Raw genomic sequence first — 13795 nt, forward strand, 5'->3', positions numbered from 1 at the left:
GATAGGTTTATGACGTTCAGCCCTCTTTGTGAGTCCTTCTCCAACAGTCCAACAGGAAACTCTGCTTATCTTCCAACAATTTCAACAGCAAATATGCCTCTTTACATATTCATAGATATTTAGAATTCCTAAATTTGCGCCAGTCACAGTACTGTCCTAATAATTTTAGGTTGCTTCCCCTGGGGTTGAGTCTCCCCTGGCACACACTCAAGAGTATGATTTTTCTACGTGCTGGTACCGTCTTCAAACTAGCCTCACCGCTTCCCTTTCAGACAGCTAAGGCCCAACCCAGGCTATGGCACCAAGGAACGTCTGAAAATTAAATAAGTAACCTACAGGCAAATCCGATAGTAAACACGGACTGACCATAACCACGTGCTCCGCTCTCCAATCCTGCTTTCTGGGATAAGCTCTTGTATTCCAGTCACATTACAACAGGATGACTACCTATCTCAACTCGCCCAGGGCAGGCCCCCTTTTACTTTCAAAAGTGTTCTCATTTGGATAATATATTACAGATCACTCTAACTAAAAGCAAATTTAAATCAAAGAGGTAAATGAAGCTTTCCTCTATGGACCCTCCAGTCCCCTCATTTAACAGGCTTCTTTTACTTTTTCCACTTGCGCTCATGATTTCTTCTCCTTGAATTATAGATATGATTCTGCCCTCTTTACCACGAATACAAATCCTTTTCCTTGTACTCTTCAGCTAAGCACTGCCTCCTCCAGGAGGACTTCCTAGTACACTATAACCTCCACAGAGCTCTCCTTTCTCTGAAGTTTTAGCACACCACCCAGCACCTTCTATGGTCTTAATGTCTTCTCTGGCAGCTCAGATGGTAGAGAATCTGCCTGCAGTGCAGGAGACCCAGGTTTGTCGTGTCCGACTCTTTGCAACCCCGTGGACTATAGCCCCCCAGGCTCCTCTGTCCATGGGGTTTTCCAGGCAAGAATACTGGAGTGGGTTGCCATTTCCTTCTCCAGGGGAATCTTCCTGATCCAGGGATCGAACTCCAGTCTCCCATATTGCAGGTAGACTCATTTTTTCCACCATCTGAGCCACCAGGGAATCCCTACAAAATATTACAAAAGGAACTACAAAAGTTGTAAATTATTCAAAGGTAAAAATCTATGTCTAATTGCTTCTTTCATAACTCCTAAATAATCTAGTGCTGTGACAAGAACATTATAGCTTTTCAATAAATATTTTCTGATTTCCAAACCTGCTTAACCAGCTGGCTTCATGACATAAAAACAGACTCCAGGGGTGTCTTCCTGCCGACTCCTTCTCTCTGAGCACCCTGTACTTTTCTCTTAAAGTACCTAACAGGGCTGTAATTCTAGACTGATCTAGATGGTTATTTATTTAATGCCAGCCTCCCCATTATACTGTACGGCTCAAGAGGACAGGGAATTTGTGTTCACTGTCATATACACTTAAGATCCATCACAGTTTCTGGCAGTGTTCAAAAATACCTGCTGATTAAATGGATGTCAGATGTCAAAAAGACAGAGATGGATAAAGGAAGGGAAAAAATGATCTCAAAGTGAACTCTAAAGAAAGCAGATTTATATTTCAGGGGCTTGGGCTTCCCTGGTGGCTCAGTGGTAAAGAATCTGCTTGCCAGTGCAGGAGACACGGGTTTGATCCCCGGCCTGGGAAGATCCCACGTGCCACAGAACAGCTAAGTTCCCTGTGTCACCACCACTGAGCCTGTGCTCTAGGGCCCGGGAGCTGCAACTCCTGAGCCCACATGCTGCAACTACCAGAGCCTGTGCTCCGCGAGAGAAGCCACTGCACTGAAAGCCTGCACACGGCAACTGGAGAGCGGCCCCCACTCGCCGCAACTAGAGAAAAGCCCTCACAGCAACAAAGACCCAGCACAGCCAAAAATAAACAAAAATTTTTTTAAATTAAAAACTAAAAAAAAATAAATTTCAGGGACTTAAACATTTGAGAAACTAACCTACTTACATTTCTAAAAAGACCATGTGGTGGTATGTCACAGGCTTATGAAAACCCTTCCTCAGGAAGAGCTAGATAACAGCTAGGCCTGCGGCCCACCTGATCTAGGGTCTAAGACACGGGTGACTATTACACGTGGATGGTGACATTCTCCTCCTTGTTACGTAAATTGCTCAAGTACAAAAACCATTGTTTCATGAAGACAGAGGAAACGTAATAGCCGCATTCGAGAGGCTCAAAGACATGCCTGGGTCGAGTTCTCAAGGGCTTTTCGTGCACCACCTCAGAGGGGTATCTCTGAGGCACACCCCCTCCCACAGTACAGCCCGACTTAACTGGCCCAAAGTCAGCAACATGAGATGTCACAGTGCGGACAGTTACACACTGCTGTGGCAAAGGGCGCGGGAAGATCCTGCTGCTTTTGCAGTTGGGTCAGTACTTACTAGGAATGGCTGAGGAAGAGAAATGTAAAGAAAATCAGCATAACTTTGGAGCTTCAGGCAGCCTGCTAATTAATAGGAAGGCCTGACATTTATATAATGCTTTAGAATTTAAAAACACTTTCCTATTTCAGCTCTCATTTAATCCTTCCAACATTCCCATAAAGTATATAAAAATATTATCTCTGTTTTACTGATACGGAAATGTGGGAACAGAGAGGAACAGCAGCAAGTAACCAGGACTGAATGCACGTCTTCTGACCTCATGTTCTTTTCACTATACTTCGCATACTTTCAAGTAAACTTCCATTATACTCTGCATATCTTCAAGGAATCTGTAACCAACATATTTCTTTTTTTTTCTCAGCACATGGTCATGAAAAGAATGCCAGTTTAGGGAAATGAGTACAACTTATGGGAAATTAAAAACCTCTGAAGGCATTCTCCAGGGGTCTTCTCCTTTCCTCCACCTCCACTGGAGGTGTTAAATGAAGCGGCACCAGGGACCCACAGGAGAGACAGGACGTACCGTGGGATAAGCTTAGAGGCCCGTCTCTCTGGCAAGCGCTGCTCAATGTGTGAAAGCTTCTGGTCAGGGAGCAGCCCACTTAGAGAAAGCAAGCCATAACAGTGACCAGCACTGCATTTCTAATGGAGCAAAGGAAAACATTAAAGCTTGATAAAGGCCACTGGAGAAAATTGTGAGCTTCTGGGATCCAAACTTTGACCTGATCCTTTTCTGCAAAAATGTGTCTCCTGAGTCCATTCATCCTTCACAGCTGTGTTCACTTCCTCGTCACCTGTCATCTAGTCAAGCAGAACAGCCTCCCAGCTTGTTTGTATGCCTTGCACCTTGCCGCCTTCCAGTCCACCTCCCACAGTAGAGCCAGTGTAATCTTCCGATGTCATGACCTCTTGGGATCTTCCTTGGTTTCTCCCATTCTAGCCTTTAGGAGCTAACCCCACCCTCTCCTGCCCCAAGAGAGGCATCCACCCTCTCTGAGCTACAGTGCATCTCCCCGGGTAAACTATAAACTCCCAAGGCAGTGGTCTTGTCTGCACACAGTCTATAAAGTCTTATATGCAGAAGACGGCCAACAAATGTCTATCAAACTGAGCCTATCAAACAAATGTCTATCAAACTATGCCTTATTTCTGCCCTTAAAATCTAGCTTCTTAGGGAAGCAGATGTTCAGTGGGGAGCAGCAGTAGTTATCTCTGGGAAAGGCTCTCATATTTCATGGACTCCCAGTGTGTCCCCTGCTCCCACTAACTGAGGACAGTGTTAAACAGAGGGCCCTGGAGGAGTGATGCTCGGCCACATCACTGAGTGACAGTGTGGTCACCTCTGTCACTCTGCTTGCCACAAGGCAGGTGAGAAGGTGGCCAACACCTTCTGCTCTTCCCTCAAAAGATTTCCAGTTCTCCGGTGAGCGGTGTACAAGCATCAGGTTTCTTTGCCTTGAACAGACTCTCAGTTTATGTCTACCAGCTGCTGGGCCCATGTGCTACCAAAAGGGGAAATGGGAAGATGAGGAACTTTTCCCACTCCAATCCTTTAAGACCAAAAGGGAAAAAAAAAGTTGCTTCAAAAATACTCCCTTGACCCATTTGCTGTAAACAGAATTGATTCTGTGACCAAGGTACTGCTGGTCAGTATTTGTCACCCACTGTTTCCCTTTGCTAACAGGAAGGCTGTCAGGGATCTACTGACCCTCCTGGGCTGGAGATCTTTTCAGGCCCAGATCTCATGTCGTCATAGTTTTCTCAACTCAAAAATGAAGCCACAATAGTGACCTGCTCTCCAAATACTGTATCAAATAACAAGTCAGGCACCAAAAGAATATGTATGATGCAGAGAAATTCATACCTTCGCTGCTGCTTGAAAGAGAATTTCAAGTTCCCTCCTACTACTGTTCTGATTTTGACAATTTTTTTGAGTATCAGGTCATGATCCTACCACCTGTCATGGTCTCCCACTCCTTCAATGCCTACCCCCACTCCCTCCTTACTCACTTAAGGACACAATGATTTATCTTTTCTATTGTTTTCTTCATCTCTATTTCATTTATTTTTGCTCTGATCTTTATGATTTCTTTCCTTCTAGTAACTTGGGGTTTTGTTCTTTCTCTAGTTGCTTTAGATGTAAGGTTAGGTTGTTTGAGATTCTTGTTTCCCATGGCAAGACAGTATCGCTATAAACTTCCCTCTGAGAACTGCTTTTGCTGCGTCCCAGAGGTTTTAGGTCATTATGTTTTTGTGGTCATTTGTCTCTAGGTATTTTCTGATTTCCTCTTTGATTTCTCCAGTGATTCATCAGTTGTTTACTAGCATATTGTTTAGCCTTCATGTGCTTATGTTTTTAACAGTTTTTTTCTTGTAATTGATTTCTAATTTCACAGCATTGTGGTTGGAAAAGATGACTGACATGATTTCAATTTTCCTGAATTTACTGAGGCTCGTTTTGTGGCCCAGAATGTGATCAACCCTGGAGAATACTCTGTGTGCACTTGAGAAGAATGTGTATTCAGCTGCTTTGGATGGAATGCTCTATAAATATCAAGTAAGTCCATCTGGTCCATTAATGAAAGTGGAGTGTTAAAAGTCCCCCACTATTATTGTGTTACTGTTGATCTCTCCTTTTATGGTTGCTATTAGGTTGGTACAAACGTAATCATGGTTTTGGATCGTCAATTTTAAATAACTAGGCTCAAACACACACTTATTAATCAAAATAGGAGCCATTACAATCAACACATTTCTGCCAATGAGAAATAAGTTTGCTTATTCCTGTAGCAGAAAAATCTGTTCTTCAGGATTTAACGAACTCTTAGAAAACAGTTGCTGCATCCTGTTGGTTGTAGAAGCATTTTCCCTGCAAAAAGTTGTCAAGATGCTCGAACAAGTGGTAGCCAGTTGGTGAGAGGTCAGGTGAATATGGAGGATGAAGCTAAACTTTGAAGCCCAATTCATTCAATTTTTGAAGCGTTGGTTGTGTGACCTGTGGTCAGGCATTGTCAGGGAGAAGAACTGGCCCTTTCTATTGACAAACGGTGGCAGGAGATGTTGCAGTTTTTGGTGTATCTCATTGATCTGCTGAGCATACTTCTCAGATGTAATGGCTTCGCTGGGATTCAGAAAGCTATAGTGGATCAGACAGAAAGCAGAGCCCCAAACAGTGACCATGACCTTTTTTGGTGCACGTTTGTCTTGGGGATGTGCTCTGGGGCTTCTTCTCAGTCTAGACACTGAGCTGGTCGTCACCAGCTGTCATACAGAATCCACTTTTGTCACACGTCACAATTCGATCGAGAAATGGTTTGCAGTTGTTGCAGAGAATAAAAGAAGATGACACTTCACAAGAACGATTTTGGATTTCCAGTCAGTTCACAAGGCACTCACTTATCAAGCTTTTTCACCCTTTTCAATTTGCTTCAAATGCTGAACGACCATAGAATGGTTGACACTGAGTTCTTCGGCAACTTATCGTGTAGTTGTAAGAGCATTAGCTTCAATAATGGCTCTCAACTGTCATTATCAACTTCTGATTGGTAAAGGCCAGCCACTAAGCTCCTCATCTTCGAGGCTCTCATCTCCTTTGCAAAAGTTCTTGAACCACCACAGCACTGTATGTTCATTAGCAGTTCCTGGGCTAAATGTGTTGCTGACATTGCAAGTTGTCTCTGCTTCTTTACAACCCATTTTGAACACAAGAAAATCACCTGAATTTGCTTTTTGTCTAACGGTATACCCACAGTCTAAAATAAATATAAAATAAACAGCAAGTAATAAGTCATTAGCAAAAAAAAAAAGCAAGAAATGTGCATTAAAATGATGTATAACATAACCATATTTATTTATAATGTATTCCAATATCAAATGGCAGATTTCAACAATGCAAAAATCGCAGTTACTTTTGTACCAACCTAAACAGTATTAATTTTTGCCTTTAAATTGAGGTGTTCCTATGTTGTGCATATATAGTTAAAACTGTTATAGCTGCTGCTTCTTGGATTGATTCTTTGATCACTATGTAGGGTCCTTCTTTGTCTTTTGTACTAGACCTTTATTTTAAAGTCTCTTTTGTCTGATATGATATTGCTACTCCAGCTTTCTTTTTTTTTTTTTCCAGCTTTCTTTTGATTTCCATGAATTGAACACATTTTTCCATCCCCTCACTTTCAGTTCTGTATGTGTCCCTTGATCTGAAGTGGGTCTCTTGTAGACAGCACATATGTGGTCTTGTTTTTGTCATCCATTCAACCAGTCTATGTCTTTTGGTTGGAGCCTTTAATCTGTTTCAGTTCAGTTCAGTTGCTCAGTCGTGTCTGACTCTTTGCGACTCCATGAACCGCAGCATGCCAGGCCTCCCTGTCCATCACCAACTCCCGGAGTTACCCAAACTCATGTCCATTGAGTCGGTGATGCCATCTAACCATCTCATTCTCTGTCGTTCCCTTCTCCTCACGCCTTCAATCTTTCCCAACATCAGGGTCTTTTCAAATGAGTCAGCTCTTCACATCAGGTGGCCAAAATATTGGAGTTTCAGCATCTCCAGTAGCATACTGGGCACCTACCGACCTGGGGAGTTCACCTTTCAGTGTCCTATCCTTTTGCCTTTTCATACTGTTCATGGGGTTCTCAAGGCAAGAATACTGAGGTGGTTTGCCATTCCCTTCTCCAGTGGACCACATTCTGTCAGACCTCTCCACCATGACCCCTCCATCTTGGGTGGCCCCACAGGGCATGGCTTAGTTTCATTGAGTTAGACAAGCTGTGGTCCGTGTGATCAGATTGGCTAGTTGTCTGTGATTGTGGTTTCAGTCTGTCTTCCCTCTGATGCCCTCTCGCAGCGCCTACCGTCTTACTTGGGTTTCTCTTACCTTGGACGTGGGGTATCTCTTCACAGCTGGTCTAGCAACGCGCAGCCGCTGCTCCTTACCTTGGACGTGGGGTAGCTCCTCTTGGCCGCTGCCCCTGACCTTGGGCGTGGGGTAGCTCTTAAGGTAATTATCAATATGTATGTTCTTCCTGCCACTTTGTTAGCTGTTTTGGATTTGGTTTTGTAGGTCTTTTTTCTTCCTTTCTTTTGTTCCCCTCCCTTTGATTTGATGATTGACTTTCAGTGCTGTGTTTTGATTCCTTTGTGTGTGTGTGTGTGTGTGTGTGTGTGTGTGTGTGTGTGTGTGTGTGTGTGTGTGTGTGTGTGTGTGTGTGTGTGTGTGTGTGTGTGTGTGTGTGTATCTACTATAGCTTTCCAGTTTGCAGTTACCAGAACGCTTTGATAGAGCAGTCTATATATAAACACACTGATTTAACTTGCTGGTCTTTGAATACCAAATGCATTTCCAGTATCCTGCATTTGCCTTCTCCTGTGTCACAGTTTGATATCATATTTGTGTGCAGGTGATTTCTTACCTTTACTGTATGTTTGCCTTGACTGGTGAGCTTTTCCATTTGTAATTTTCTTGTTTCTAGTTGCGGCCTTTTTTTATTCCTAGAGAAGTTCCTTTAGAATTTGTTGCAAAGCTGTTCTGGTGGTGCTGAATTCTCTGAGCTTTTGCTTGTCTGTAAAGTCTTTGATTTCACCATCAACTCTGACAGCCTTTCTGGGTAGAGTGTTCTCGGTTGCAGGTTCTTCCTTTTCATCACTTTAAATATACCCTGTCACTCCCTTCTGGTCTGCAGAGTTTCTGCTGAGAAATCAGCTGATAACCTTATGGGAGTTCCCCTGTGCATTATCTGTTACTCTTCCTTTGTTGCTTTTAATACTTTTTGTCTATGATGTTTATTAATTTGATCTCTACGTGTCTTACTGTGTTCTTCCTTGGGTTTATCCTGCCTAGGCCTCTCTGCACTTTCTAGACTTGGATGATTGTTTCCTTTCCCATGTTAGGAAAGTTTTCAGTTATTATATTATCTCTTCAAATATTTTCTCAGATATGTTCTCTTTCTCTTCTTCTGTGATCTCTATAATGCAAATGTTGGTGTATTTAATGTCATCCCAGAGGTCTCTTCAATTGTCATTTCTTTTCATTCTTTTTTCTTTACTCTATTCCACAGCAGTGATTTCCACCATTCTGTCTTCTAGGTCACTGATCTGTTCTTCTGCCTCGATTATTCTGCTACTGATTCCTTCTAGTGTATTGTTTATTTAAATTAGTATACTGTTCATCTCTGCTTGTTTTTTAGTTCTTCTAGGTCTTAGTTAAACATTTTTTGTATCTTCTCAATCCTTGGCTCCATTCTTTTCCCAAGATCTTTGATCATCTTTACTATCATTACTCTTAAATTCTTTTTCAGGTAGATTGCCTATCTCCACTTTACTTAGTTGTTTGGGATTTTATCTTGTTCCTTCATCTGGCACATGCTCCTCTACTATCTCACTTTGTCTGACTTTCTGTGATTGTGGTTTCCGTTCCACAGGCTGCAGGGTTGTAGTTCTAGTTTCTGCTGTCTGTCCTCTGGTGGATGAGACTGTCTTAAGAGGCTTGAGCAGGTTTCCTAGTTGGGGAGACTGGTACCCACCTACTGGGGGGTGGAGCTGGGGCTTGTCCCTCTGGTGGGCAGGGCCATATCTGAGGGTGTGTTTATTATCGGGCATCTGTTTATTCAGGATGACTTTAAGCAGACTGTCTGTTGATGGATGGGGCCGTGTTCCCGCCCTGTTGGTTGTTTGGCCTGAGGAGTCCCAGCCCTGGAGCCTACAGGCTGTTGGGTGGGGCCAGGTCTTAGTTAGAGAATGGCAGCCTCCTAGAGAGCTCATGCCAATAAGCACTTGTCAGACCCATGCCACCAGTGTCCCTGTCCCTCCAGTGAGCCACAGCTGTCCCCCGCCTCCACAGGAGACCCTCCAACACCAGCAGGTAAGTCTGGCCCAGTCTCTTATAGGCCCCTGCTCTCTTCCCTGGATCCTGATGTCCGTAACACCCTGTGTATGCCGCTCGAGAGGGGAATTCCCAGTCCCATGGACTTCCTGTGCTCAAATACCACTGGTCTTCAGATTCTCTGGGGGCTCCTCCTCCTGCTGCTAAACCCCTAGACTGAGCAGTCCAGCGTGGGGCTCAGAAGGCTCACGTCTGTGGGAGAACTTCTATGGTATGATTATTTTCCAGCTTGTAGGTCGCCCACGTGGTGTCTATGGGATTTTAGTTTATCGTGACTATGCCCCTCCTGCCATCTCGTTGTGGCTTCTTCTGTTGTCTTTGGTTGGAGGGCATCTTTTTTGGTAGGTTTCAGCGGGTTTTTCGGTCAGTGACTGTTGAGCAGTTAGTTATGACTTTGGTGTTTTCCTAAGAAGGGGTGAGCATACGTCCCCCTACTCCACCATCTTGCCGTGTTTTTCACTGCCATTTCTGCTTCAATCCCTCTAATCTCTCAAATTCTGTGCCCCCACCACTCCACCAAAATTGCTTCTATCAACTGTCAAATCCAATGGACAGTTGTTATTCTTCACCTTACTTATCAGTAGGTTCTGATCATTCTCTCTTCCTGAAAATATTTTCTTCCCCGTTTCTGAGTCCCAAATCTGCCTCTCAAGACCTGGTCCTTCACCCTTTGGTTTTTACTTGACCTCTTGGATCCTGGGCTCTGCCTACAAGATCTGCTTGGACCTCCTTCAGCTTTAATCTCCTTGAACTTCAACTGTCTGTCTACCTGGACCTGGGCCCACAGACAACCTATACCTTCTAATTCTCTCCCATTCATTACTGCTTAACCTGGACGTCCTGACTCCCCTCTTATCTTGAATTCTGAGGTCTTTCTCAAGAGCTAGTCAAGGTCTGGTCTATTTGCTTTCCCTACTTAAGATGTAGTAAGGCCTGGCCTCATCTCTGACTGAGCTTTGAGCCCAAAAATAATTGATATGAATTTCTAGCTCCACAAAGAACATAGTCAATCTTCCAAACAGTATTAGAAAACTCTGGTTAAGAAAGCTGAAGCTGATTGTCAAAAATACTCAATGTCAAACATTTTCTTTGTATTTTCTTCAGTGGATGTATCTGTTTATAGATTCTTTTATTTGGATGATACCAGAATACACTTTGCATTCTGATGCCTAGAAAAGGAGAGCACTCTTTCAGATTTCTCAGGGAACTGGACAACAGACAAAATAAAATGGGTACTAGAGTTAGCCCAGGACTGGAAGTTATTCAATCCCAGATTCCAATTTTCATCCTTATTAATCCTAGTACATTTCTTAGGATTAAAGCCACATACCTAGAAGCATCAAGGAATGGTCTATAGGCCAAGTTGATCCATTCTTCTCTATTGGATGAATATTTTGGCTCCCGGGGTGTTTCTCTCATGGTGTCCAAATCCACTAAATAATGGCATTTACTGATGTCAATCTGCAATGGAGAAAGATGAACTCTTCATCAGGAATTGCAAAGGTCCTTTCAGGGTAAGAAATATAACTTGTAATCCTAAGAATTCACGCAGGGTTTTAGAAGCACAAACATCAAAGTCCTCAGGTGCTATCAGTGCTCTCTTCACGCAGATAAGAGTGCTGCATGTTAGGGTATTATTTAGGCTCCTGGGGGAGGAATGAGACATGAACTCACCCAGCCAAATATACATGTAAGCTTCGGGAGTTTTGACTCTAGTTTGGGCATGAAATCTCTCTAGCCTCACAAACACTTCTGAAGCTAGCAAGAGTCCACAACCTACTCAAAAAAACTTTCTTCTGTGGTTCACTATTGCTCCCTTCCAAACTATCACCTTTTGTTTCAGAGATTGAGAGGCCTGATCAAACAAAAATGTTAATGTGTGAGAAGCCCTGTCTCTGCTGACAGGGAGCCAGTGGGGTCGCCGTATACCTCACAAGTAGTTCAAAGACATCATGCACACTGTTTCCTTCAAACTTCAACAGAACTGACAGAGACACAGGAACTGTTCCTGCAGCAAAAGATCAGTAAAACAGATACAAGAACTGCAAGAGAAGAGATTATGAAATGTATATAGTAACTATTGACAAAACTAGAGTCATCCAGCTACTTACAATATGGATACATCAGAGGATGACTGGTACTCATAAGAAATTATTAATGCATTTAATTTAAAACCATGTTGGTACTGTGCTTCTCACAAAATTGATTAATTCAACCGAACATGCTACAAAATCTCTAGGATACTTTTGCAGTTAAATGGTTCATCTCAAACTATTCTTCCTCTCATCTCAAAGCCATGGGAGAAATTTTTAAGCCTTTTTAATAATAATAATAAAATAAACTGTAGACTTAAAAGAAATTCAATACACATGCACCAATGTTCATAGCAACACTATTTAAAATAGCCCAAACATGGAAGCACCTAAGTGTCCATCAACAGATGAAGGGATAAAGAAGATGTGGTATATCACTCAGCCATAAATAAGAATGAAATAGTGCCATTTGCAGCAATATGGATGGACCCAGAAATTATCATAAGTGAAGTAAGTCAGAGAAAGACAAACATTATATGATGTCATTTACATGTGGAATCTAAAAAATACTAATGAACTTATTTACAAAACAGAAATGGGCTCACAGACATAGAAAACAAACTATGGTTTCTAAAGGAAGATGGGTGGAGGAGGGGTAAATTAGGAGTATGTGATTAACAGGTACACATTAATATATATAAAATAAACAAGAAGGATTTACTGCATAGCATAGGGAACTATATGCAGTATCTTATAATAACCTATAATGTGAAAGAATCTGAGAAGAATGTGTGTACATGTCTGTGTGTGAATCACTTGCTGTATACCCAAAGTGAAAGTCGTTCATTCATGTCCAGCTCTTTGCGACCCCATGGACTATACAGTCCATAGAATTCTCCAGGCCAGAATACTGGAGTGGGTAGCCAGTCTCTTTTCCAGGGAATCTTCCCAACCCAGGGATCAAACCCAGGTCTCCCTCATTGCAGGCAGATTCTTTACCAGCTGAGTCACCAGGGAAGCCAGTATACCCCAAATTAGCACAATATTGTAATAAACCATAGTTCAAAAAAATATAATACACAAGTTTCTATGATGTTAAATAAAAGCCCCAAAATGGAGAACATCACTGTGATATGATTTATAATAAATATTCTTGGGGGGGTCTTTTTCCAAGGTTTCTGACTGACAGCATCCAAAACCCTTGTAATTTCCCAGGCAATAAGAGCAATGGGAGCATTTTTTGTTAAAATGTTTGCCCTCTTATCCTCAGTTCCTGATATCTCTTCAAAGCAATAATGGTGAGTGGAGTGTCCTGTTATTCATAGCTAGCCCCTATGTACCACAATTGAGCTTAGGTTAATGGGGTGACTTTTGGAAATCCCCTAAAGGTGGCAGGGGATGCTGGTCATGTGAATAGAATACGTTGGTCTTTCCAGTCACCAGGGGAGGGGTGAAGGGCTGGAGACTGCCAGTGATTTAATTAATCATTTCTGTGTCAGGAAGTCTCCATAAAACCCTAAAAGCCCAGGTTTAGAAAACTTCCAGGTTGGTGAACGCCTGGAGATTCGGGAAGGGTGCTGCACGTGGAAAGAGCATGAAGACTGAACTCTTCCTTCATATGTTGCCCTATTCATCTCGTCCATCTGGCTGTTCCTGAATTATATCCTTTTATAATAAACCAGTTCCCTAGTAAAATGTTTCTCTGTATGTGATACTCTAGCAAATAATCAAACCCAAGGAGAGGGTCGTGAGAGACTCTGCTTTACACCCAGTCAATCAGAACTACAAGGAAGAACCTGGACTTAAAACCAGCACCTGAAGTCCAAAAAGGAGGTCACGGCTCCAGTCTGCCACCAGCCAGTCAGAAACAGGTACCAACCTGGGCTTGAGATTGGCATCTGATGTAGACAGGAGAAGGAGGCAGTCTTGTAGGACTGAGCCCTCAATCTCTGGAGTCTGATGCTATCTCTGGGTAGACAGCACAAGATAGTGCCTGAGAATTGTTGTTACTTGGGGAACCTCCCACCCCCAACATTAGAAATCAGTCCCAGAATCCTCTTAATTACTAATGTAGTCAGTTAAAGCAAAGTAAATCTCAAGGGAAGGAAACTACTAATTTTCAGTGTTTTTTTTACATGCAAGTATGCTACACATATCATTTTTTAAATCATTATATAAAGGCCTATTGAGGAATGATTAATTCCTATTTTATAAAAGGGAATCCAAGACTCAGAGACAAATTATACAACTTCATTTTTTTCCAGATCTATATTAAGCCCCTACAATATACTAGGCATTAGTAAGTTAGAGCTAACGATATAGAAATCAATAACAAATAAACAAATAATAAGTTCTATCCCTAAAAAGATGTACAATCCTCACCAAAATCACATGAGCTTATAGTAGAGCCATGTGTGTGTGTTTAGTCATTTCAATTGTGTCTGACTCTTTGTGACCCCATGGGACTGT

The 13795-nt window shown here is 42.4% G+C and overlaps 1 protein-coding gene across 2 annotated transcripts in view; it reads right to left on the reverse strand.

The window, feature by feature from the left end:
• The window catches only part of ALG9 (ALG9 alpha-1,2-mannosyltransferase), a 108168-nt gene that overhangs the window by 17486 nt on the left and 76887 nt on the right, over positions 1 to 13795 (reverse strand). For both annotated transcript variants that reach the window (XM_043481593.1, XM_043481594.1), the window contains exon 14: positions 10624 to 10754. In XM_043481593.1, coding sequence (XP_043337528.1) covers positions 10624 to 10754 — 131 coding nt within the window. The remainder of the gene's footprint in view (positions 1 to 10623; positions 10755 to 13795) is intronic.

The sequence above is a fragment of the Cervus canadensis genome, chromosome 11 (genome assembly GCF_019320065.1).
Source record: "Cervus canadensis isolate Bull #8, Minnesota chromosome 11, ASM1932006v1, whole genome shotgun sequence".
Lineage (NCBI taxonomy): Eukaryota > Metazoa > Chordata > Mammalia > Artiodactyla > Cervidae > Cervus > Cervus canadensis.